Below are 27,693 nucleotides of genomic sequence, written 5' to 3'. Positions count from 1 at the left end.
CTGTCTTGCCATATATGGGACACAGACAATAGAAATTTGCCCGGCATTGGTATATCTGTTCAGCCACAATCAGGGCACAGACTGTAAAAGTCTGCCAAGCACTGACTTTGTTTTGCGATTTCTAATGTTACCATCTAATCACCACTAAGTAGACATGTTTGAATTTCTTTTCTTCCTCTCTAGGGTCTCAGAGTCAGTGTGTTTATCTTCCCTGAGAGGTGATGCTAGATTTTTTTTAAAAATGCGTTTATGTTTTACGTATATATGTATGTTTTATTGTAAACAACTTTGATTAAGGCGGTATATATATGTGGCAAATAATAAATACTTGACTGTATTACTGAGAAGTAGAATAGTGCAGGGAAAATGGTTGATGATGGCATTAAGTAATTCATTGCCTATGAATGTAGATTTTTAATGTTTTAGGAGTAGTTCAGTGAACCCTCACATACTAGTGTTCAATAGATTAGAAATTGGATATCATCTCTTCCAGAATTTTAATACCATTTTGTTTTCCAGCCTGCTCACTTGCTGGAATTCCTGGTGTGAGAAAGTGGTTCTTTGCGGTTCAAGCAATATATGGAGATTTTCAGGTATTATTTTGTGAGGAATGGAAAGGATAGCACTAATAATGTAGTGTACAATGTCAAACTTTGTATTGTAATTTGAATATTTAATGCTGTAATTTGTTTTATTGTTTTTGTTTGTTTGACTTATTCTTGCTGTACACTGCCTTAAGTCAAATCCTTCAAAAAGGTATTAAATGAATTCTAATACCTTTTTAATAAAAACATTTTCTGACTTCTATTATCTATTAATCTAGTTTTCTAGTTCAAATTGGGAAGAGTTCAATTTGAACACCGAAAATGAAGACTTTGAGGATAATGTACAGACAGCAATTGAAGAATGCTTGGGTGCTATTCAAAGTTTTGAAGAAGATGACAGTAGAGATTCCATTTCCCTTGCTGAGTATGGCCATTATACTTTTTTTGAAATACATATGCCAGGGTATTTATTGTATATGTCTAAAACTCCCACCATTGTATTCATCCCGGAAGGGATAATTGCAAACTCCTTTGGATGTTATTCTAATAGAATGCTGTTTGTTGCAGAACATTGTTGTTTTAAGATTTGTTATGGTACTTGAGTGTTCTATATTTTTAGGATGTTCTGATTATATTTGCATTGTATGATTTTATATTGCTAACCATTTTGGAGTCGCATCAGGAGAGATGGTACAGAACAGTAATAAATAAAACTGTTCTTATGACGCAATAGAGCATATATTAAATAGCACAATTTAGAACCAAGACCTTTCTAGATAATGGATTTTTCTGGTTTATGGATATTTTCCCTGAGTCAAAAATGGCTTATCAAATAATAATAAGTATAATCAAAACATGGTAAACTGCACATATGGCATTCTTAAAAGCCCCATTTTACTCAAAGCTAAAGATTAGTACAGTAAACTCTCAGTTATCCGGCACTCATGGGGATAGGTAGATGCTAAATAACTGTAGTTTATCCCAGGACAAGCAAGCAGCATATTCTCACATATGGGTGACGTCATCCATGGAGCCCTGATGCGGACAGCTTCACAAGCAGACTTGCTTGAAGAACTTTTAGAAAGTTTGCGACTGTCGCACCGGGCTTGCGCGAGTGCTTTCCCGCCCAACGTAGGGCGTGCATCTCCTCAGCATCTCCTCAGTTCTAGTTTTTCCGCGGAGCTGAGAAGCCATTATTTTTCAGTTCTGTGCAAGCGTCAAACTAGTTTGATTTTTCGAATTGCTTTCTCTACCACAGCTTTCATTCATTTTTTTTTTTCGTACGAGAGTTGTAGTGGTTTTTTATGTATTTAAAAAAATCAATAAAATAATATATTGTATAACGGGACCCATTCTGCGGCCTAAATTTGCGGACTTCGATTTGGCTGCGGCCATCTTTACTTCGATGTCCCGTCCGCTCACAGGATTCAAGAAGTGTACGCGGTGTCAATGTGTGATCTCCATCACCGATCCCCTATCATTGGTGTATTTAGTGTCGGACCAGACCACTGTATGGAGTCGTGCGCTCTAAAGAAGCGTCGGGTACAGCAAGAAAAAATATTTGGAGGCATGGATTTAACCTCTGACAAGCCATCCACCTCAACTAAATCTTCCTCGATGGTAAAAGCCTCGATCTTGACTTCGACTCCGACCTCGGCCTTGACTAAGCCATCTTCGATGGTCAAGTTTTTGACCTCAGGGAAGTCGTCGAAGACATTGCCGGACGGAGCTCCGTCCAAGTCGATGTCTCCTCATTCAGGTATGCTGCCTAAGAAGCCACCACCAGTCTTTCAAGCAGAGTCTCCGGCCATTCATGCAGACAGTCAAGCTCTGCCGGTCATTCAGAAACCCTCTGCAAGCCGTGCTTCCAGGTAAAGAGTCCCTTCTTCATCAAGGTCTTCCTCGATGGAATGTTCGGCAACACCAAACATACCAATTCAATTGGTATCGCTACCTGTTTTTCAGGACATACTGGAAGCTCTCCTGCAAAAAGAGTTTGATAACATGCTGACCAAGTTAACTGCAACCTCGTCTCTGTTACCTGCAGTCCAGCCTGCGCACTCGTCTACTCTGCAAGGAGCCAAGTCCTTGAGAGTGTCTCTACCTCGATCTTCATCGAGTCATTCTTCAGAGCATAGATCCCAGTCACCGAGGTCTCAAATGCCAGCTCTACTGCACCTTCAGTTATCGAAGCATGCATTGAGACAAGTCTCGATGTCACCTTGTCAGACTCGAGGCTCTTCTGAGTATTATCATTCGAGGCAGAAGCAACAGGATTTTTCACATTCCAGTTCTTCGAGGCGCAGATTGTCCTCGCCAAAACATCGTTCCTTGAGGCGCTCCTCCTCTTGAGGTCATCGAGTCTCGACACCTCGTTCACTATTGCATCGAGGCTCTTCCAGGCCACGCACTCCTTTTGTCAAAATAGTCGCCAAAGGAGTCTCGTTCTCACCTGGCGCATGGTCCTCGTGGATCACGACCATCTTCTCCAGCTCATTCCTCTCAAAGCAAACATTCTGTTTCTCCAGTTCCTTCTCAAAGCAGGTATTCTTCTACATCCCTACCACCTGAATCAGATCTTTAGTACCAGTATTCACGTGAGGCGTCCCCTTCTTTTTCTGCTCTTCAGAAATCTCATCCCTCTTATACTCAGGAAGATCATGCCTCAGCTGATATGGTGTCCTTCACAAAGTTCCTTTGCTAGATGAGTAAGGATCTGGACATTTCTTTGGAGCCCGACTCCAAATACACTAAAAAAAACTTTTGGAGGAACTTGAAATGCCTCATCCTCCTAGGGACTCTCTCAGATTGCTCATGAATGCCATTCTGAACCATACTTTTGAGCATAATTTGGATACACCATATTCCATTCCTGCGGTGCCAACCAAGTTGGAATCTTGCTACAAAACAGTTTCTCATAAAGGATTTGAGAAACCACAACTTTCTCTTGTGGTTGAATCATCTTTGAAGAGATCTCATCCTTCTAAAGTCTATGCAGTGGTTCCACTAGGCCAGGAGGGGCGCTTCATGGATCTCAAAGAAGCTAACACTCACATTCCTATTCATGCAGTATCTCGCAAGTTTCTCCAATTTCAGGTGGGAAATCAGCATTATCAGTACAGAGTGCTACCTTTCGGCCTCGTCTCTTCTCCCAGAGTTTACACCAAGTGCCTGGTAGTGGTAGCAGCAGCTTTGCGAAGCCACGGTCTCCAGGTTTTCCCGTATCAGGGCAACTTGCTTATTAAAGACCCAACATGCCAGGGGGTTACTGTAGCGACACAACAGATTATCTGGTTCCTGCAAAGTTTGGGATTCGAGATCAACTTTTCAAAATCCCAACTGCAGCCCTCTGACTTGCAATTCATTGGAGCTGTACTGGACACGGTGCAACTCGGAGCATTCCTTCCTCAACAACTTCAGGATGCTCTTCTGCAACTTTGCCACAAAGTGTCGACCCTCACGTCACTATCAGCGAGACACATGATGGTTCTTCTAAGTCACATGGCCTCTACAGTTCACGTGACTCCTTTTGCCAGACTTCACCTCAGAATTCCTCAGTGGACACTGGCATCTCAGTGGCATCTCTTAGTATATTATAGTGACTCCTTCTCATTGGCAATCTCTTCACTGGTGGATGCTTTTAGTTAAATCTCTCCAGAGGTTTACTATTCTAAACACCATCTCACCAGAAGTTTCTCACAACAGATTCTTCAACTTACGCTTGGGGGGCTCATCTAGATGGTCTTCGGACTCAAGAGCATTGGTCCACCGAGGACCGTCGACATCGCATCAATCTGTTGGAACTCAGAGCGATCTTCAATGCTCTCAAAGCTTTTCAACACCTTCTTCATAATCAGTTAGTACTCATTCATACAGACAATCAAGTCGCCATGCACTACGTCAACAAGCAAGGAGGCACAGGGTCTCTTCCTCTGTGCAAAGAAGCTCAGAAGGTTTGGAATTGGGCAATTCTTCAACATTTTTCTGAAAGTGGTCTACATTCAAGGAGACCAGAATGCTCTAGCGGAAAATTTGAGTAGTCTCCTGCAACCTCACGAATGAACACTCAATTCTCCCTCTCTGTCACATTTTTTTCTCAGTGGGGGACTCCTCAGATAGACCTGTTCGCATCTCCCCACAACTACAAACAGCCCCAGTTTTGCTCCAGGATCTACTCTCCTCACCAGCTGGAGGCAGATGCCTTTCTTCTGGAATAGACAAACAAATTTCTATATGCATTTCCTCTAATTCTCAGGACACTTGTCAAACTCGAACAAGAACACTCCACCATGATTCTGATAGCTCCTCAGTGGCCCAGACAACCTTGGTTCTGCCTTCTACTTCAACTCAGCAGCAGGGAGCCACAACTTCTAACAGTTTTTCCATCTCTGCTTACACATAGTCACGGTTCGCTTCTTCATCCCAACCTGCAGTCTCTACATCTGACAGCATGGCACCTCTTGACTTAATTTCAATCCTGCAGTTTTCTCAATCTGTCAAGGATATTTTAGATGCTTCCCGAAAACCTACCACCAGACAATGTTACAACCAAAAGTGGACTAGATTTTTTGCTTGGTGCCATCTTCATCACAAAGAGCCTCAGTCCACCTCCTTGTCTTCAGTTCTGGATTACCTCCTTCATTTATCTCAGTCTGTCCTCAAATCAATCTCCATTCGAGTGCATTTGCTGCTTTTCATCAGCTGTTGGAGGGGAAACCTTTATCTGCTCATCCTGTGGTTTCCAGATTTATGAAAGGACTTGTCAATGTCAAACCACCTCTGAAACCGCCTCCAGTGGTTTGGGATCTCAATGTTGTTCTTGCTAATTTGATGAAGCCCCCATTTGAACCAATGTCTTTGTCTCATCTGAAATATCTCACTTGGAAAGTGGTCTTACTTATCGCTTTCATGTCTGCTCGCAGTCAGTGAGCTACAAGCTTTAGTAGCGGACCCACCTTTCACAGTATTCCATCACTACAAGGTGAAACTCATCCAAAATTCTTACAGAATTTTATCTCAATCAATCAATTGTACTTCCAGTGTTTTTTCCAAAGCCTCATTCTCATCTTGGAGAAACAGCTCTTCATAAGTGTGCTTTGGCTTTTTACTTGCAAAGGACTAAGCCACATAGATGTTTCCTTGATCCGAACAAGTTGGGTCATCCAGTTTCCAAGCGAACACTCTCCAATTGGCTGGCTGCTTGCATCTCTTTTTGCTGTGCTCAGGCTGGACTGCATCTACAGGGTCGAGTCGCAGCCCATGGCGGCTTCTGTAGCTTTTCTCAGATCTACTCCTATGAGCCCTTCAAGCTTTAATTTTGTGTACCAGTGCTGTGTATTTAGAGTATGTAAAAAAATATTTAGAAAATTTTAAGCACCTGCTAAAACTGTTTTGGTGCTGGGGATTTATTTAATTCATTTTTCTATCCCGTCCTCTCCAAAGAACTCAGGATGGGTTACAGGTTAGCATATAATGTACAGTTAATAGGTTACTATTTGCCATAGTTCCAAGTGTTTTTTCTGGTACAAGTTTTTTTATCCTTACTAATACCATTATCCATAATGTACTATACATGAAAAAATCAAATTAAAGTTAGTGTTGAGTTTTTTTGGGGGTTTTGTTGTTTTTTTTAATTTAGCCTCGGATGAGAGCTTTCTGAAAACTTATAATTTGCACAGCCTAGTGGTTCCTGAGATATTAAGGGTTGAAAATCGGAAAAGTGGATTTCAAAATAAATAGCCCTGGAAAGAGATTAAAACCTAAATTTATAGAGGAAGAAACAAGATACTTCTTCAGAGGAGACTTTTTGGGGTTTTCAGTTCTTAGCTTCTATTCATATATATGAAGTTTGAAAGAAAGCATTTTATTCCTTATAAAATGATGTAAAATATACTCAAGGTGAAATTTACACTTATTCTAGACTGACTAGATTAGTGGTTTGGTATTTGTTTCTAACACAGAGCGTAGTGGATTTAACACCCATTGTGCAAAACTTTATTTCTAAAATTTGCAACAACAAATATAGTCCCAGATGATTGCTTTCTCAAAACATATACAGTGGTGCCTCACACAACGAACTTAATTGGTTCCAGGAGCAAGTTTGTTATGTGAAACGTTCGTTATGTGAAACGCGTTTTCCCATAGGAATACATGTAAAAAAAAATAATTCGTTCTGCAGCATAAAATATGCTAAGATGACATAAAAAAGATAAATTTTTTGTTATTATTTTTATTTAGATACATCTAAAAACATACATCTCCCTGTCCTTTTACTTCCACTATCTTCCTATCCCATCTCTATTCCCTTTTGTCCCTCTCCCCATGATCAATCATCTCACCACCTCTCTCTGCCCTCACCCTCAGGGTTCAAGATTGCTTCCACTCTTTTTCCTGTTGTTCTCTCTGCCTGTCACCCTATGATTTAGCATCCCTTCTGCCCTTGTCCAATATTTCCCCTTCTCTCCCTCCCTCTCATCCCCTGCTCCAACATGTGCTTTCAGCGGCCTTCTCCCCCCTTAAGCGTCTTTTCTTCTCCACTCCACCTTTCCTCCCTCCCTGCCTCCACCTTTGTGGCGCTTTTGCACCCGACCGACAACAGAACAGGCCCGGTCGGACAAATCTCCCTGTCCTGTAGCCGCGAATCTAAATTACCTTCTTACAGCAGCTGGATTATTGAAGCTGCTGTAAGAGGTAATTTAGATTCGCGGCTACAGGGCAGGGAGGTTTGTCGGCCGGGCCTGTTGTCGGTCGATCGGGGGACCTGACCAGCTGTGCACATTCTTCGGGGCGGACCGCCCCCTCCCCCTCCCCCCTCTTTCGTTCGCCATTGCCTTCTTCCTACCTGCCCTGCCGCAGCCGCACACAGCCGAACGGAAGTCTTCCTGATGTCAGCGCTGACGTCGGAGGAAGGGAGGGCTTTGCTTAAGCCCTCCCTCCGACGTCAGCGCTGACATCGGGAAGATTTCCGTTCGGCTGTGTGCTGCGACAGGGCAGGTAAGGAGAAGGAGACTACCCTCGCGGCTCGACCAACCCCGCTGCGATCCAACCCCGCAGGAACCCCGGACTTCGTTGTGTGAAACGAAGTCCGTTGTACGAATCAAGACATAAAGTTCGTTGTGCGCAGCGTTCGCTGTGCGAGGCGTTCGCTGTGCGAGGCACCACTGTATTATAATTCCCAGAGCTCAGCAGTCCTTAGATATTAAGGTTTGAAAATAAAAAAAGTAGACCACAATTTGTCACTGGAAAGAGATTAAACCCTGAAATTTTATAGAGAAAAAAACTAGACACTACTCTTCAGAATTGGCTATCAAAACCACAAATTAGATCCTTTGAAGAACTTCTCAAATTTAGGAAAGCAATAAAAACACATACCTGTTCTCCTAACTTCCCCGCCCACGACCAATCCCCTGGACCGGATGGAATTCATCCGAGAGTTTTAAAGGAATTGAAGGTTGAAATCGGAGAGCTATTGCAAAAACTTGCCAATCTGACAATCAGAACTGGACAGATACCAGAAGACTGGAAGATAGCAAACGTCACGCCAATTTTCAAAAAAGGATCGAGAGGGGAACCGGGCAACTACAGACCTGTGAGCCTTACGTCTGTCCCTGGAAAGATGGTTGAAGCACTGATCAAGGATAGCATAGTCCGGCACCTAGATACACACGACTTGATGAAACCCAGTCAACATGGGTTTAGGAAAGGGAAATCATGTTTAATGAATTTACTTCAATTTTTTGAGACCGTGAACAAGCAAATTGATAGTGGAATGCCGGTGGACATAATATATTTGGATTTCCAGAAGGCGTTCGACAAAGTTCCACATGAAAGACTTCTCAGGAAACTACAAAGCCATGGTATAGAGGGAGATATACACAGGTGGATAGGCAAATGGCTGGAAAACAGAAAGCAGAGAGTGGGCATAAATGGGAAGTTCTCAGACTGGGAGAAAGTGACTAGTGGTGTGCCCCAGGGCTCGGTTCTTGGGCCGATCCTATTTAATATTTACATCAATGACCTGGAAGAAGGAGTATCCATTGAGATCATTAAATTTGCAGACGACACAAAGCTATGCCGGGCAATCAGATCGCAGGAGGATAGCGAGGAACTCCAGAGCGACTTGTATCAGTTAGAGAAATGGGCAGAGCAATGGCAGATGCAGTTCAACGTGGAGAAATGCAAAGTAATGCATTTAGGTAGTAAGAATAAGGAACACGAGTATAGAATGTCAGGCGCAACTCTGGGTAAGAGCAAACAAGAAAAGGACCTGGGTGTACTGATAGATAGGACCCTGAAGCCGTCGGCACAATGCACGGCAGCGGCAAAGAAAGCAAACAGAATGTTGGGCATGATAAAGAAAGGAATCACGAGTAGATCGGAGAAAGTCATAATGCCGCTTTATAGAGCAATGGTCAGACCACACTTGGAATACTGTGTCCAACATTGGTCTCCCAACCTAAAGAAGGATATAAAACTGCTTGAGAGGGTGCAGAAACGAGCAACGAAGCTAATAAGAGGTATGGAGAACTTGGAACGACTCAAGAAACTGGGACTGTTCTCCCTTGAGAAGAGGAGGCTGCGAGGGGACATGATCGAGACGTTCAAAATGCTGAAAGGCATCGATAAAATAGAGCAGGAAAATAAATTATTTACATTGTCCAACGTGACACGGACAAGAGGACATGGTTTGAAGCTAAGGGGGGACAAGTCCAGGACAAATGCCAGGAAGTTCTGCTTTACACAGCGAGTGGTAGACGCCTGGAATGCTCTCCCAAAGGAGGTTATTAAGGAATCCACTGTGCTAGGATTCAAAGGCAAATTAGATGCACATCTCCTTACGAGAGGCATAGAGGGATATGGGTGACTAAAACTACATCAGGTGTATACCTGACTGGGCCTCCGCGTGTGCGGATCGCCGGACTCGATGGACCATGGGTCTGATCCGGAGATGACAGTTCTTATGTTCTTTATGTTATGTTCAATAGATTACAAAAAAATGTGCATTAATACAAGATCTTCAGTATTTGTTGTGTTAGGATAAAATCTTGCACCGTAACTATGACAAATTTAACCTGTAAATTGTATTTTGTAGTTTACACAAAGCGAATAGACTATAGAGAAAAGTCCAAGTGCTATGGTCAAAATACAGAGATTTTATTACTGAAGATACTGTTAGTCGGTACAATTTAGAGAACAGCGTCTGGTCAGTTTAGTATGTGTTCTTGTCAAGTAGAAAGCTCAGCACAGTACGATTTGTAGCCTTTAGCAGGTCCCATCTCTATGAGTGAGGAAGATTTCATAACTGAGGTTTTGGCGGCTTCAGCTGCAGACAGCGAGGCTATGGCAGTCATTTTGGATTCTTCACACAGTAGCGTGTTGAGTTTACCATGGCTAATAACTGCCTCAAGGTCTCAAACTGCCCCCCCCCCCTCCCAAGCTTAGGGAGTTCGATTTAGGGCAGAATACTTGCTTTTCTGCCTTTATCTTCTAAATTCATGCTCTACATCAGTCTTATTTATTGAAGTGTAGTCAGCCTGACATTGTCACAGTGTCTCCTCAGGCTACTATTCGTTGGCAAGTTGCAAAGAAGCACGGATTGGAGGCTGCTAAAGATTTTGATGAAGTATCTCTTCCCTCTCTGCATGGTTCTGAACAGGATCATTGTATCACGTCACTATACTCAGCTACTCAGGATTATGTGGAGGAGGACCTTCCAGGTGTTGAAGGGGATGATCCTACTGCAACTAGACTTTTTCTTGAGGAGGAGTTACCACTGTTATTCAGAACCTCCAAGGCTTTAATTATTTCCTCTCTGCATTCTCAAGGGGTTTCTATGCCACCATTTATTATGTCAGGGAGCAAAAAGCCTCCAAAATTTGTTTCATGTTCATGAAGCTATACAAAAGCTTATTTCAGCTCAGTAGAAAGTTCCTGATGCCATTCTCAAGGTATGCAAGGGTTATGATATATTAACCCTATTCTCTCTTCTCAAGTGGAGATGTTTGTTTGACCTAAGGTTGATTCCTTAATTACAATGGTCATTAAGGAAACTACAACCATCCTTGTGGAAAGCAGTACCGTTCTTTAAGATGTCCATGACTGCAAGCTTGAGTCATCTTTGAAGTTTTCCTTTCAAATATCGGCACTGAGTCTTCAGGCCATGATCCTTAGGCAATGCCCTTGCTACATAAGAACCAATCTTGGGCACAACAATTCTCTTTAGACTCTACTCCAGACTTTCTTCCTGCTTTGGAAGTTAGGTTGTCTTATTTTGCGGATGCAAAATGGTAATTGTAAAAGTACATTTCTAGACTGTCTAATGAAACTCCTGGGATATAACGATGAGTTAATGATGACCTACTTGAACTACGAGGGGCGTAGAATAATTTATCTGCCTGAGTATGAAAGAAAGTAGCAAGCATTTTGTGACATGTTTCAAGGTTACTCATGCGCAGTTGCGACTCGGTGCGAGCCTAACATTCCAAGAGACAGGAGAGTTCTCATGCAAAACAAATAAGAAACTGCAAAATTTGGAGCACCGTTCAGTGATAACATTTCTCACAAAAGAAGGGAAAAAGCCAAAGGAGATCCATGAATGCATGACTGCAGTTTATGGTGAGTCTGCTACATCATTCTAGAAAGTAAAATTTTGGAGCAAGCAGTTTAAGTTGGGGTAGAGAGTCCATTAAAGATGACCCTCACATTGGACGGCCTTTGGAAGCAACTTCTACAGAAATGTGCATGAAAATTGAGGATTTAATTTTGTCTGACAGATTAAGGTTTCCCGAATAGCTGAAGAAATAGGCTTCTTGGCAGGTACAGTTTGGAAAATAATTCATGAAAAGTTGTGCATGTCTAAGGTTAGTGCAAGTTGAGTTCTAAGAAAAGTCCACAAGGCTCCAGTGCGTCTTGATTACACTGAAACGTGGATCCTTGTTGGGACTACATTTATGAATAAAAATCTTCTCACTGGTTGAATAGACATCTCCTTTGTCTTTTAGGTTCATAGACAAAACTGCGGAAGACAAAGGTGCGCGCCGACAACTGAGCGCAAGACAGAGACACGCGCCGAAGAAAATGACAGTTTTTAGGGGCTCCGACGGGGGGTTGTGTTGGGGAGCCCCCCCCACTTTATTTAATACAGATCGCGGCGGCGTGGGTGGTTTGGGGGATTGTAACCCCCTTCATTATACTGTAAACTTAACTTTTTCCCTGTTTTTAGGGAAAAAGTGAAGTTTTCAGTAAAATGTGGGGGGTTACAACCCCCCAAACTCCCCACAATGCCCCCACAACGCAGCGCGATCTGTATAAATTAAAGTGGGGGGCTCCTCAACAAAACCCCCCGTCGGAGCCCCTAAAAACTGTCATTTTCTTCGGCGAGCGCCTCCGTCTTGCGCTCAGTTGTCGGCGCGCGCCTTTGTCTTCCGCGGTTTTGACCTGACACTGTCTTTTATTGGACTGTCTGTATGTCAAGCGAGGTGTTCTTCTTTGTGCCTGTTAAATTGGGGACAACAATTTGTTGAACAGTTGAATTAGGTGTACGAGTGCAATTGAACACTGGATGAATGAAAATAAATTATTATTGAATATTGCAGGTAGAGTTTAAGATCTGAGACAACCATGCAATTGATTGTGGATACTGTACATTATACTATAACAAGTCATTCTGCATTTTCAGTGGTGGCTGCGAGTCTATGGACTAAGTTGCTAGGTAGTATACAATTGTATAAGAGCATTGAACATTTTTGTAGATTTCTTAAAACTCATTTATTTGTACAGGAATTGTAATGTTAAATTAACTGTTCAAAGTAGAAATATAAGATTACTGAGCAAGTTGCCAAGTGGTGTATGTTTATATGATAAGACCGAGCAGTGCAACTATTAGGAAGGTTTTCATCGTTTATATTATGATTTAAGAGGGAGGAATGTAGATTACAGGAATTGTAATGTTAAATTAACTGTTCAAAGTAGAAATATAAGATTACTGAGCAAGTTGCCAAGTGGTGTATGTTTATATGATAAGACCGAGCAGTGCAACTATTAGGAAGGTTTTCATCGTTTATATTATGATTTAAGAGGGAGGAATGTAGATTTGAATGTTGTCATTTTTAGATTGTCTATGTATTGATAATTTATGTATGTTTTATTCTGTAACCCGCCTAGGTATAGGCTGGATATAAATGTTAAAAATGTCAACCTCAATCTGCCAATCAATATTTTTCATTTTACAAAGCATTCTGGACTCCTAATAAAATTGTAAGAATACTTTCACAAAACTCCTCAAATATGTGCTGGTCCTGCTTCAAAGAATCTGGTACACTTTTTTATTCTATTCTAATTTACAAATGTTCTGGAATTCTTTATGGAACAGAATTATCAATATTTTGGATATTGATAAGACTCTGATCTTTTCAAATAAGACACTTATTCTACACTTATCTAATCCAGATATTACTATTCCTGATAAAACTACAGTGGTGCCTCGCATAACGGACGCCTCGCACAGCGAACGCTGCGCACAACGAACTTCAGGTCTTGATTCGTACAACGGACTTCGTTTCACACAACGAAGTCGCCCGAGCTGCATCCTTCCGCGCAGTGTGCGTGACGCTACCGGCTACCCTCCTCCTCCTCCTCCATCAACCAAATGGGAAGTTACATCATGAGGGGAGAGGAAGGAGGAAGGAAGCAGTTGGCAGCATACGCACTGTTAGAGCCCTTTACAGACTTCAACAGCAGCGGGAGAAAGCAGTCGCCGGCCCTGTTTCGCCGATCGAGGGGGGGCCCTGTTTCGCCGATCGAGGGGGGGCCCTGTTTCGCCGATTGAGGGGGGGCCCTGTTTCGCCGATCGAGGGGGGGTGCCTGGTGTTGCCGATCGAGGGGGGGTGCCTGGTGTTGCCGATCACTGCGGGGGGGGGGGGCGGGCTTTGGCAGAGGTGGGAGAAAGCAGTAAATGAGTGGAAGTTGGCAGGCCTGGGGATGAAAGGGCAGTCGAAATACAGTATGTTGGAGCAGGGGATGAGAGGGAGGGAGAGAAGGGGAAATATTGGACAAGGGCAGAAGGGATGCTAAATCATAGGGTGACAGGCAGAGAGAACAACAGGAAAAAGAGTGGAAGCAATCTTGAACCCTGAGGGTGAGGGAAGAGAGAGGTGGTGAGATGATTGATCATGGGGAGAGGGACAAAAGGGAATAGAGATGGGATAGGAAGATAGTGGAAGTAAAAGGACAGGGAGATGTATGTTTTTAGATGTATCTAAATAAAAATAACAAAAAATTTATCTTTTTTTATGTCATCTTAGCATATTTTATGCTACAGAACGAATTATTTTTTTTAACATGTATTGTTATGGGAAAACGCGTTTCACATAACGAACTTTTCGCATAACAAACTTGTTCCTGGAACCAATTAAGTTTGTTGTGTGAGGCACCACTGTATTTAATATTTTACTTGCATTGGCCAGACATTTAATAATTTATTATTGGAAAGATAACTTACAACTTAATTTTACTGAATGATGGAGTTACCTTTGCTCCATATGAAAATTTTAGGAAATTATGCAATATTATGATATTTAATTGCGATAGCTTGCATAAAATCTGTCACCTCTAGATAAATTTTGTAATTAATAATAATTTCTGTTATTTACTGTTTATTGCTCACAGCTTGTTTCTCATTGCCCCTTTTTTTTTATAAGCACTCATGTTCAAGCATATGTGTATTCATACTGTTAAGTGTACTTGTATTCATATTTGTTTCTGTTCACTTAAAATCCAATAAAATATTTTGAGAACAAAGGGTGAAAATCAATTAATGGCCTCTTCTCTAAATCCCACTAAACTACTGGTCTCTTGAATGAGAGTGTGATCAAGGATGTCTTTCTCAAAAACTGATAATAAAGAAGCATCCGTGAACAAGATGTACGTTGATTTAGCTTACAATATAAGTTAATCTTTGTTGATGACATTAACTGATAAAGTATTGATTCCTATTCTGATGCAGAACTGAAATGGATCCAGGCCAGCTGATTCCTCTAAGAAATAACCCACCTCCTTTTATAAAAGCGTATCGCAGTTTTTAGCGCTGGCTGCAGTGATATGAGCTCCTACGCTCATAGGAATTCTATGAGCATCAGAGCTGTTACCGCCAGGGCCAGTGCTAAAACACACACTACACTTTTATAAAAGGATAGGTAAGTTAGGATACTACAAAACATTCCAATAATTTGCTTAGAAACTGAGTAGTATTTACATGTAGAGTAGGGTTTAAGTAGATTTCTTTACATTGAACAATTGCTCTGCATGTAATTTTAAGAAGATAAACAAGTCCTTTGTTGTCAAAATCCTTATCATATCAATAATTTTTGGCTGTGTAAGTCAATATATGGCCAAAAGCTCTGCAAATAGAGTGGAGCAGGATTGAAAGCATGGCCAGGAGTGGGCCAGAAGTAGTCTGGATAGTGATGGTATTCAGCTTTGTCTGTATAACTTTTTTCTGCATTAGTCTAAATGCAGGAATAGCCATCCTAGCTCTGTTTATATGTAAAGTTAGGGTGACACTTTAAGCAGCCTTACGTGAACATGTTCATAGAAGCATATGGATGATGCATCTTTGTTTGCTATGAAACCAAATATTAACACTGCTTTTTTAAATTCTATTGGCTCCTCTAAAAACACAGAAAGGGTCAAAAACTTTGTGACCTTGTCTAGCCCCTTATATCAACCCAGAGAGTAAGAGAGGGAGTAATCTCAGCAATGTGAAAAAGTTCTCCCTCCTGATTTCTCTTATTGCATATGTGCCACACTGAATGACCTCTGACAGGTTCCTTTGTCTCATACTTTTTGTTTAACTGAGTAAACTCAGGACACAGTTTTGACATTATTATGTTATTTCTTTGCAATAACATATGTAATATATAAAATTGAGAGAGGAGAGAAACTTTCTACATCACTATATAGGACAAGTAATGGCCTTCATTGTCACTAATATCAATTTGATGGCAACTGATCAATTTGAGGCAAGAACAAATTACACATTAACCATGATGTGCAAAATCTACATTTAAATGTTTGGGATGCAAAACTTGCCATCTATCTGCAGTTGATTACATAGATTCCTACAGTATTTAATTGTGGATTTTATTTGAAATCATGGTTTTTCTCATTGTATTCACTGTTACTCAGTCAGTACTGCCTACAAAAGGGTTAATTATTTGTTTCAAATCTTTATTTCTTCATAACGGTATCAAGCGGTAATAATTGTAAAATACATTTTTGCTGAAATAAGACAATTCCTCAAGGCAGTCTTTAAGAAATGTGATGAGATCAAAACATTTATCAACCTGAAGGTCCTGTTGGTTCAAATATGTTCCTATTGTCATCTTCATCAAAGCATTTTTCATGATTGTTTCATATGGACCACCAGACCTTGCATTTCTTTGTTGCAGTATTTGCATTTTCACACATGCCTGCCTTACCCATAAGTAGAGAAAAACTATTTCCCAAACTGGGTCACTTTTATGGCTTGTTGCCATTATAGTTTTTTTTCCTTCTAAAGAGAGAATAGTATAATAAACCTCAGTAGTGGCGTACCTAGCATATGTGACACCCGGGGCCCATCATTTTTTGCACCCCCCCCCACATCTGTACAAAAACATGATTTTTAGTAACAAGCCACACGTCACATTTGAGTACCTAGGAAAAGGCAGCATCTTACATATTGCAGTGAGCAGTACATCAATACACCCATTGTAAAACTAAACAAACCAGACCAGTACAGATCAATCCTAACAGAAAACCATGTCTTTCGAACACACAGAACACAAAACACCTTCGCCTAGTATGGAATATATCATCACAAACTAACTCCTCCTCCTTTTACAAAACTGTAGTGTGGATTTTAGCCATAGTGGTAACAGCTCGGACGCTCATAGAATTCTGGGCATCAGAGCTGCTACCACCACGGCTGGCGCTAAAAAACGTTCCACAGTTTTGTAAAAGGGGGGATAAAATAGAAATACATAGACAAAGGTTAAATTGAACCAGCAAGAAGCTGGACTCTGCATAAAATGTAATACCACAGAAATAGTGACATGTCTCCTAAAGCAATAAATAAATAGAAAATTTTTGTTTTACCTTTGTCTTCTCTGGTTTCTGCTTTCCTCATCTTGTTACTGTCTTCCTTCCATCCACTGTCTGCCATCTCTCTGCCCCTCCCTATATGGCATCTTCTCTCCTTCTATGCCCCTTCCAGAAACTGTATGCCTCCTCCTTTCATCTCTCCTCTAGACCCCCCCCCCCCTTTGGTCTGGCATCCATCATCTTCCCTCTGTTCCCTCATGGTCTGGCATCTTTCTCCTTTCATCTCACTTTCCCTCCCCCCTGTGGTTTTTAGCATCTCTCTCTTCTCATTTCCTCCGCTCAGATCTGATATCTCTATCTCCTTCCCCGTTCTCTGGCATCTCTCTCTCCCCTTTCTTTCTCTGGTCTTCCTTCTTTATTTTCTGCCTCCCTTTAAATTAAATTCTTTCTTACTATGCAGTCCTCAGTTTCCCTCTTTTCACTATGTCTACCCACAGCATGCCACCCCTTTCCTTCACCCCTCCACTATCTCACTAACTCTATCTTCTTCCCCCATCCAGCATATGTCGTTTTTCTTTATCCCTCCTTCCATCCAGTATGTGTTCTCTTTCTTCACTTCCATTCAGCATTTACTCTCCCTTCTCCATCATCTGACCTCTTCTCTCTCCCCTTTCTACCCACTTCCATCATCTGCCCCCTTCTCTCAATCTCTCCATCCACAACAGGCCCATCTTTCTCCCTTCCTCACCTTTCTGATTTTGGCAACAGGATCTGCAACGCCTCCCCCCCCACCCCCCGGACAACAGGCTTGGTCCGACAAACCTCCCTGCCCTGTGGCCGGCGATGTCTAAACTGCCTTGTTACAGCAGCCGGAGCGTTGTAGTTGCATATGGCTGCCGTAAAGGTTGTCTCTGATGCAACTTCCGGTTGTGTCAGAGATGACCTTCACGGCAGCCACACGCAGCTTCAACGCTCTAGCTCAGGGGTGCCCAAACGTTTTGGGCTTGCGAGCTACTTTAAAACGACCAAGTCAAAATGATCTACCAACAATAAAATTTTAAAAAAACACAAAGCACACTGTACACTGAGAAAATGTTAATTATCATTCCTATTCTGGGTTTTTTTCAAAGAGGTCAAGGCAGATGACTCTATGCACTGTCACCTCAGTAACAACCATACAAAAATAGACAAATATACCCACTCCCTTTTTACTAAACCACAATAGCAGTTTTTAGTGCAGGAAGCTGCGCCGAATGCCCAGGGCTGCTCTCGACGCTCAGGCTCCCTGTGCTAAAAACCGCTATTGCGGTTTAGTAAAAGGGGGCCATAGTGTAAAATATAGACAGCAGATATAAATTCAGACACATTTTGATCACTAAATTGAAAATAAAATCATTTTTCCTACCTTGTCTGGTGATTTAATGAGTCTCTGGTTGCACTTTTTTCTTTTAACTGTGCATCCAATCTTTCTTCCCTTCTTTCAGCCTGTATGCTTCCTCTCCTGCAGATCTCATTCCCTCCCCCAACTTTTTCTTCCTCTCTCCCTGCCCTTTCTTTCTCCCTGCCTCCCTTTCTTTTTTTCTCTCTTCATGCCCCCTTTCTTTTTTTTCTGTTTCCCTTGTCTCCCTGCCTGCCCCCTTTCTTTCTTTCTCCCTATCCTCTACCAAGCCACTGCTGCCACCATCAGGGAACAGGCCCCAAAGCCGCTGCCGCGGCTGCCCCAAGCTCTCTCTGCTTCCCACCGACGGGCTGACCAGCATTCCTCCCACCGACATCAATTCTGCCGTCGGAGAGGAAGTTCCGCCCAGCCAGGTAGCGATTGGATGGCCCGAACTTCCTCTCCGACGGCAGCTTTAGGGGGTTGCACAGCCGGCCAGGTCCGGAAAATGGTTGATCGCCAAGGCAAAGTGAGTCTATCACGGAACCTGGGATGGGCTCTGCGATCGACTCACTTTGCCTTGGCGATCAATCATTTTCCGGACCTGGCCGGCTGTGCACCCCCGTAAGGCTGCACCCGGGGCAGATCTCCCCTGCCTACCCCCCCCTTTGGTACGCCACTGAACCTCAGACGTGGAGTATTCTGCTCAAAAGGTTTCACTTTCATTTTTACTGCTTGCCCCTCCCTTCTCACACTTAGCTCCTTGTGCAGATATATAAACTTAGCACAGGGGTGCCCACACTTTTTAGGCTTGCGAGCTACTTTTAAAATGGCCAAGTCAAAATGATCTACCAATGATAAAATTTTAAAAAACACAAAGCACACTGTACGCAGAGAAAATATTAATTATTTATATTCTGCAGGTTTTCAAAGAGGTCAAGGCAGATGACTTTATGCAATGCCACCTCAGGAACAACTATACAAAAATAGACAAATATACCCCCTCCCTTTTTACTAAACCGCGATAGCGTTTTTTAGCGCAGGGAGCTGCGCTGAATGCCCTGCGCTGCTCTCGATGCTCATAGGCTCCCTGCGCTAAAAACCGCTATTGCGTTTTAGTAAAAGGGGGCATAGTGCAAAATATAGACAGCAGATATAAATTCTCAAAATGGACACATTTTGATCACTAAATTGAAAATAAAATCATTTTTCCTATCTTTGTTGTCTGTTGATTTCATGAGTCTCTGGTTGCATTTTATTCTTCCAACTGTGCATCCAATATTTCTTCCTTTCTTTCAGCCTGCTGTATGCTTCCAGACCTCATTCCCTCCGCCAACTTTTTCTTTCTCTTTCCCTGCCCCCTCCCCTTTCTGTCTCTTTCTTTCTTTCTCTCTCCATGCCCCCTTTTTGTCTGTCTTCCTGTCACCCTTCTTTCTATCTCTCTGCTCCCCCTTCTTTCTGTCTCCCTGCCTGCTCCCAAGCCACTGCCGCCGCCATCAGGGAACAGGCCTCCAAACCACTCCATGCTCTCCCTGTCATTTTTGAAGTCGGAGAGGAAGTTCCAGGCCAGCCAAGCAGCGATTGCTGGCATAGAAACATAGAAGATGACGGCAGAAAAGGGCCATAGCCCATCAAGTCTGCCCACTCTAATGACCCACCCCCTTGATTTTACCCCTCCTAGAGATCCCACATGTGTATCCCATTTCCTTTTAAAATCTGGCACGCTGCTAGCCTCAATCACCTGAAGTGGAAGTTCATTCCAATGATCGACCACCCTTTCAGTGAAGAAGAACTTCCTGGTGTCGCTATGAAATTTCCCACCCCTGATTTTCAGCGGATGCCCTCTTGTGGCCGAGGGACCTTTAAGAAAGAAAATATCATCCTCCACCTCAATATGGCCCATGATATATTTAAACATCTCTATCATGTCTCCTCTCTCTCTACGTTCCTCGAGTGAGTATAGCTGCAATTTATTCAGCCTTTCCTCATACGGGAGATCTTTGAGTCCCGAGACCATCCTTGTGGCCATTCGTTGAACCGACTCAACTCTCAGCACATCCTTTTTGTAATGTGGCCTCCAGAATTGTACACAATATTCCGCAACTTCCTCTCAGATGTCAGAATTGACTTGGGTGGGGAAAGTTGGTTGGCTCGGCGCTTCTGAGTCGGGAAGCAAGTAGAACGCGAAGGCAACGCGATCGACTCACGTTGCCTTCGCGATCTACCTGTCGATCACGATCGACCTTTTGGGCACCCCTGACTTAGAACTTAAGAGGTAAGGGGTTGAATCTGAATGTATATCGATTTGCAAGTAACAGTGGGGCTAAAGTCTTTTTCTCATAGATATTTATATATTTTATAACATTTTCATTGTAAAGAAGCATTCACAGTTTTGAGAAATGCAAAAGCAAGCATCTGTGATGTCTTCTAGATAGAAAAATCGCCTTTGACATTATGAATGGATTAATAGAATTAATTTACCAAAGAAGTAAACATTGCATGAATATATAGCCTCATGCTACATAATTAAAAATTAAACCTTATTTCATGATGAATAACATTTTTGACTACAATTTATTTATCTTTAGATAGATTTTTTTCCTTAAAAAGCATTTTACGAGTATTTTTAAAAATCTGATTATTTAAAAAATAAAAATTTATTTTTATCCACCCTTGTATTTAAGAGACAAAGCAAAGGAGAGAGTTGAACAATTCACATTTTTCTCCTACTTCTGGTTTTCATTAGGGTTGGAAAGATTTTGCATTTGAATATTTAAATAATGGATATGTGATGCTAATGCTGTCATACAATACAGTGAAACATCTTAATAGTCGAGAGAGCAAATGCAGTTGACTTATAGAGGTCCTTTAATAATAATAATAATAACAGTTTATATACCGCAATACCGTTAAGTTCTATTCGGTTTACAGAAGATTAGTGGGGTACAAGTTGAGTTGACGTACAAGTTGAGTTGACTTAAGGGATGTGGGAACAATGGGGAGAAAGGGCAAGAGAGGGGAAGGAGGGAAGTGGGTCAGCTGTCTAGGTATTTCAGGAATAGGTGAGTTTTGAGGCGTTTCCTGAATACCTCATAAGTGGTGGGCAATAGGAGTTGTTCTAGGTCTTTACCCTATAGAGCAGCCTGATGTGAGAGAAGATGCTCATGGTGTTTTTTTAGTTTGCATCCTCTAACCGGGGGAGAAACGAAGTGCGAGTGGGAGCTTCTCTTGTGTTTGTTGGCTGAGAAGGAGAATAGGTCAGTGATGTATTTAGGGGTTAGACCATAGAAAACTTTAAAACAGAGGCAGGAGAACTTAAACTTTACACGAGCTTCCATCGGCAGCCAGTGTAGCTGTTTGAAGTATGGCATCACGTGGTCTTAACACACCCTTATGTGAGTTTTTCCTGTGCATTGTCCATTTTTACCACAACTAGAAAATAGCCATTCTGTATCGCTTGATAGACCAGTATAGTTCCTTACAGATGGATATTATACTTCACTGCTACCAGCAGGTGGAGACTGAAATTAAACTTGTATATCAGTATAGCATCCTCTGTACTAATCCAGTCTTCCTCAGTGTCCGATAGCAGGCGGTAGGCTAATTTTGGATCCCCTCTTAGCCCTGTTGTAACTTTGTTTTTGGACTTAACTCTGTGCTCAAAAGGCTAGCACAGAGTTAAGTGCCGATATGCAGCCTTATTGCCCTGACACAGCATAGCAAAACGCTGGCAGGCCATCATCGTATTTTGGATGATGGGCTTAGCAGACTTACTGCTTTGAACAAGAGTATGGAATGCTGATGATACCTTGAACTGCAAGGGATAGAGATAAGTGTTGTAGCTTAAGGCTTTTGTGCATATTTTATGCTAGCACTGATCTGATCGCAGTTCTAACACACTAGCGCAGGGATCTCAAATTCCCTCCTTGAGGGCCGCAATCCAGTCTGGTTTTCAGGATTTCCCCAATGAATATGCATTGAAAGCAGTGCATGCACATAGATCTCATGAATATTCATTGGGGAAATCCTGAAAACCCGACTGGATTGCGGCCTTCAAGGAGGGACTTAGCGGGAATTGATTTTATGGTCACTCCCGAGTACCTCTGTTAGGCCCCCTCCAGCTTAAGAAAGTAAGTCTGGAATGTAGTGTGTAACTCTGAGGAAGTTTTTTTTAATATAAAAACTTCTCTATTTTAAAATTCTAAAATAATTTATTACTAAATTATAAAATTAATTATTTGATTATGAAATTATAAAATTGATAAGGAGTTATAAAATCAACTAAGAAACATAGGGAGGAGGAGGTTTTTGAGCCAATGAGGTAGCTCAGGGGTAGGCAATTCCGGTCCTCAAGAGCTGGAGCCAGGTCAGGTTTTCAGGATATCCACAATAAATATGCATGAGATAGATTTGCATCTCAAGGAGGCAGTGCATGCAAATCCATCTCATACATATTCATTGTGGATATTCTGAAAACCTGACCTGGCTCTGGCTCTCGAGGACCGGAATTGCCTACCCCTGAGGTAGCTCATGAATACAGGCTGCTTGAAAGCTAATGAGCAATGGCAGGCTGGGAGTCTGAGGCTCTTTTCTCCTTTCCTTGTGGTATCCTTTGAGCATATGATAGCATAACACTATATTGAAAGTTAATCCCTTTTAATTAGGAAACAAGTGAATATATCCCCTAGGTCAGGGGTGTCAAAGTTCCTCCTCGAGGGCCACAATCCACTTGGGTTTTCAGGATTTCTCCAATTAATATGCATGCGATCTATTTGCACGCACTGCTTTCATTGTATGCTAATAGATATCATGCATATTCATTGGGGAAATCCTGAAAACCCGACTGAATTGTGGCCCTCGAGAAGGGACTTTGACACCCCTGCCCTAGGTGTTTGGAGTATTGAATTGTTGGTTTCCTTGAGGTTGTGTGATTTTTGGAGCAAGTCACTTAATCCCCCATTGCCCCAGGTACATTAGATCAGTGTTTTTCAACCGCTGTTCCGCGGCACACTAGTGTGCCGCGAGATGTTGCCTGGTGTGCCGTACGGTCAGGGCCGCCATCAGGGCAGTACCACCAGTCTAGGGAGAGGGGCGGTCCGCCCCACGTGGACATGAGAGAGCTGGACGGGGGACCCGCGGAGTTCAATACATCTCGAGCCGCGAGGCTCGTCTTCTGTTCCTGCCTGCCCTGCAGCTAACATATAGCCGATTGCAAGCGTTCCCCGATGTCAGCGCTGACGTCGGAGGGAGGGCTTAAGCAAAGCCTGCCCTCCGACGTCAGCGCTGACGTCGGAGAATACTTCCGTTCGGCTATTTGTGCGCGGCAGGGCAGGCAGGAAGCAGAAGACAAGCCTCGCGGCTTGAGCTTCGTTTTGCTGAGAAAGTTGCAAAGATGGGCTGGGAGGCAAACACGGAACACAAAAGGGGGGAGGGAGTGCGTTTTGGACACAAGGCATGAACTTGGGAGAGAGGAAGGGAGGGAAAGAGATGCTGAGGTGGGGGAGGGAATGTGTTTTTGGACACAGAAGAAATGGACTTGGGAGAGAGGAAGGGAGGGAAAGAGATGCTGAGGTGGGGGAGGGAATGAGTGTTTGGACACAGAAGGCATGGACTTTGGAGAGAGGAAGGGAGGGAAAGAGATGGTTGTGTACACGGGGAATAGAAGAAAGGAGAATTTTTGGTCATAGGGAGGGAGTGAGGTACAGATAGTGGCATACCAGGGTGGGGGGGGGTCTGCCCCACCCCAGGTTTACATCCCAAGGGGGTGCACAGCTGGCCACCCTCCAGTGTTGTCCCTAGGCTGGCAAACTGCGGCTCTTTAGCCACTTGAGTGCCACCGCCGCCATCGGGAACAGGCCGGCGCCAAGTTCTCCCTGCTTTTCCCTGTGGGGCCGGCCAACTCTCGCCACTCGCGTCAATTCTGACGTCGGAGAGGACGTTCTGGGCCAGCCAATCGCTGCCTGGCTGGCCTAGAACGTCCTCTCCGACGTTAGAATTGACGACGGGTGGCGAGAGTTGGTCGGCCCTGCGGGGAAGAGAAGCAGGGAGAACTCGGTGCCGGCCTGTTCCCGATGGCGGCAGTGGCAGCCTATTCCCCAGTGGCGGTGGCAGCATTATAAAATACTTTCTTTGTGTTTATTTGATTCCTATATATTTATATATAGTAAATATAGGCACAGTTAAATTTTTTAACTTTTTCTAATGGTGGTGTGCCTCGTGATTTTTTTCATGAAACAAGTGTGCCTTTGCCCAAAAAAGGTTGAAAAACACTGCATTAGATAGTGTGAGCCTGCCAGGACAGATAGAGAAAAATGCTTGAGTACCTGAATGTAAACCACTTAGACCACAGGTGTCAAAGTCGGTCCTCGAGGGCCGGAATCCAGTCGGGTTTTCAGGATTTCCCCAATAAATATGCATAAGATCTATGTGCATGCACTGCTTTCAATGCATATTCATTGGGGAAATCCTGAAAACCCGACTGGATTACTGCCCTCGAGGAGGGACTTTGACACCCCTGCCTTAGACTAGAAGTGGTATATAAATGCTTAAATAAAAATAAATAAAATAAAGTTGTTTGATATCAGCCTTAATTTAGTAGAAAAATGCTTTGCACTTGATCTAGTAATTCTCTTTAATTTTCAGTTTGTTTGCAGAATCTGCTGAGTGTCTTCATCAGTTATCAGACAAACTTCCTGTTCCAGGTAATGAATTAGATGGATATTTAATGCACATCATAAATCCGCCTTGACATCTTTCATTATGGGAGTATTTAATTTTAAGTATCAGTGATGTGATTTGGTATTGGACAAAATTTAGAGTTTAATATGTCTCTTGTTAATACAACAGAAGCAGGCCAGCGAGGTATATTGGTGCAGTAGTGTGTAACAGAGCTTGTGTGCTGAAACTGCAAATAAACTTCTCATTAACTTTATTAAGGTTGCTCTTTTCTTTTATAAGATCCTGCCAAGTATCGTGTTAACCTTCTGTCAGCTTTCCTTAACTAATGGGCTTTTAGTGTTAGTAAAGCGTCTGGAGACTTGTTTAAGCTATAAAACAGAACTCCATGAAAGGCGTTTTTGTCAGTTAGGTGTTTTACAAACTGGTGAATCAGTTTACTGAGCTGCTGCTTACAATGAGTACTCCTCGCAGCGTGCATTGATTCTTTTAGCCTAGGCTTCATGTTGGACTGGATCAATATTTTTATGTGCAAGAAATGTCTTCTCTTTACAGGGAGAGCTATGGTGGATGTGATTCTGTTAACAACTGACCAAGATGCTCCAAGGTTAAAAGACTGCTTGCCTGCCATTGGGGCATTAAAACACATGAGAGAGTGGCATTTAGCAAAAATCACAATGGCAGTAAAAGATAACAAAGGGTAAAGGTTTGCTACTATGTATCTTCTTCTTTGATACAACTCAATTAAGATATTCTACTGTTTGTGTATAATGCTGTAAACTCTACATTTCTGGTGGAATTATGTGTAGTGCAGATCAGAATTCCCTGTATGCTCAGTTTTCTACTACTAATCATTTCTGTAGTGCTGCTAGACCTACACAGTGCTGTTCATTAAAACCATTCAAGAGAGAGTTCCTGTTCAGTAGAGCTTACAGTCTAATCAAAAGACAAAACAGGACAAGTAGGGGGTTAGGGAGTTTCTCGGGCATGGGTTCTTTACAAGCGAGTGTGGGTTAGGGTTTAAAAGCAATCTTGAAAGAGTGGACTTTTAGAGTGGAATTGAATACTGCCAAGGACGGAGTTTGATGTACTGGCAGTCAGTTTTTGTCAGGGAGCATGACGTAGAAGGGACAGTAGTGGTGATTTGTCTGATTGTTCCCTACTCCACTCCTAAGATGATCATGGTAAGAAAAGGAGGAAGGTGAGTGCATGTTGAACCACATTGTCTTCCTCTTTTTACCCTGGGTCAATGATGTGGACATGGTTTGCTGTCCAGGCACTTTCCTTCTCCTTTTGCCATATAATTGGAACAGAAGGGTGATAGAGAACTTTGGGAGAGGGTTGAAGGTGGTAGAGAGCTTTGAGGATAGAGAACTGGGGGAGAAGAGAGGGGGCTGGAAATAGGGGAAGAGTTTTGGGGCTAAAGAAAGCTAGAGGGTCGGTGGTTGGAATTGAGAAAGAAAAGGGTAAAAGAGTGGGGCTAGGGGCAGGGAGAGAATGCTGGGAGATGTCCAGCCTAGAGAATGGGGAAGGAACCTTGTTATTGAACCTGCTAGGATGGTGGAGGGGATCAAGACCATAGGCAGCGAAACACTTTTTTTGTTTGCGGGGGCCCAAAAGCCCTTCTCTAGACCTGCCCAAGCTCTTCCCCAGATCCTGCCCCATAATAATAGTACTAATTATAAATGCCATTTCTTCCATATGACACAATATAATTTTATTAACAGCACATAGTGGTAACCACAAAATTAAACTACACAAAGCACGCTCTTTTCCCTTTCCCACCCCTGCACAGCTTTTCTTTCTGTCTCCTCCACCCCCATGTGCAATGTCTCCCTCTCTCTCACTGTTCACCATCTCTCTCTCATTCCCTCCCTTGCTGCAAAGGGAGTGGGGAAAGAGAGAGGGATCCAGGGTGACTCTCTTCAACTGTTTTTACTGCCACATAATATTTCTCACTCTCTTATTCCCTACACTGTGTGCAGCATCTTTTTGCTATTTAATCAGTCTGAAGTGGATTCTTTGGTGCTGCTAGGATATGCAGGAATGCTGAGTGTATGTACTCCTTAGGAGACTTTTCGAGACGGTAGCTTTGGGAGTCCAAGTTACCTCGATGGCATCCTTTGTTACACATGCTTGTCTGTCCAGACTGCGCACTTTGGAGAGTGAGGGAGATGACCCTCCTCCTTAGCTACTTTTATGTGTCCTGCGTAAAGCATCAGCTTATTCAGTTTCTGCTCGTAGAATGCTCTGGATCAGACAATAGACTGGCAATTCCACCTCTAAAGCTTCTCTTGCCAGACTCCCTTTTAAGGGGCAGCTATTATTTGGTAAAGGCTGGATGATTGCCATCGCCCCAAGACACTGTCTGATAGTACACCCAGAACCTCTAGAGCAGGGCTGTCCAAGTGCGGTCCTTGAGATCTACTGGCAGGCCAGGTTTTCAGGATACCCACAATGAATATGCATGAGAGAGATTTGCCTGCACTGCCTTCTTAGTATGCAAATCTCTCTCATGCATGTTCATTGTGGATATCCTGAAAACCTTACCTGCCAGTAGATCTCGAGGACCAGACTTGGGCAGCCCTGTTCTAGAGGCTCAGGGTGCTCTAATTTTCATGGCTCCAGGTGTTCTTGACAATATTCCATTTCATGTTACAGATATTCTCCTAGGACTATAGGCATAGGTTTTCTGGATCCGGGTGTAACCAGGCCTCCACTTTCCATGCAGCTCCATCCACTAATAAATGCTCCTTATATAGGGGGCTGCCTTTCGGCGTTTTTGCAGGCCTGGGTTCAGATTTCATTTGATTGCTGGGTTCTGGACATCATTTGGTCCAGTTACCAGCTGGAATTTGCCTGGTATGTGGACTCCTGCAGGCCGCCCAGAGAAAGCAATAAAATTGTAAGCCACTGTGAGAAGATTGTTCGATATTCAGGATTTTAGAGCCTGTGCTCCCCGAGGACTTGGGTTCAAGGAGATACTCCATATACTTTATCATGCCAAAGAAAGAC

At 42.9% G+C, this 27,693-nt stretch overlaps 1 protein-coding gene across 1 annotated transcript in view; it reads left to right on the top strand.

The window, feature by feature from the left end:
• Window positions 1-27,693, top strand: part of MTBP (MDM2 binding protein) — a 155,181-nt gene that overhangs the window by 23,914 nt on the left and 103,574 nt on the right. Inside the window, exons 3-6 of the mRNA XM_033933248.1 lie at window positions 520-593; window positions 824-969; window positions 24,646-24,704; window positions 25,234-25,378. Of these exons, the coding sequence (XP_033789139.1) occupies window positions 520-593; window positions 824-969; window positions 24,646-24,704; window positions 25,234-25,378 (424 nt within the window). The remainder of the gene's footprint in view (window positions 1-519; window positions 594-823; window positions 970-24,645; window positions 24,705-25,233; window positions 25,379-27,693) is intronic.

The sequence above is a fragment of the Geotrypetes seraphini genome, chromosome 2 (assembly GCF_902459505.1).
Source record: "Geotrypetes seraphini chromosome 2, aGeoSer1.1, whole genome shotgun sequence".
Lineage (NCBI taxonomy): Eukaryota > Metazoa > Chordata > Amphibia > Gymnophiona > Dermophiidae > Geotrypetes > Geotrypetes seraphini.
This window is presented reverse-complemented; position numbering and strand designations above follow the sequence as displayed.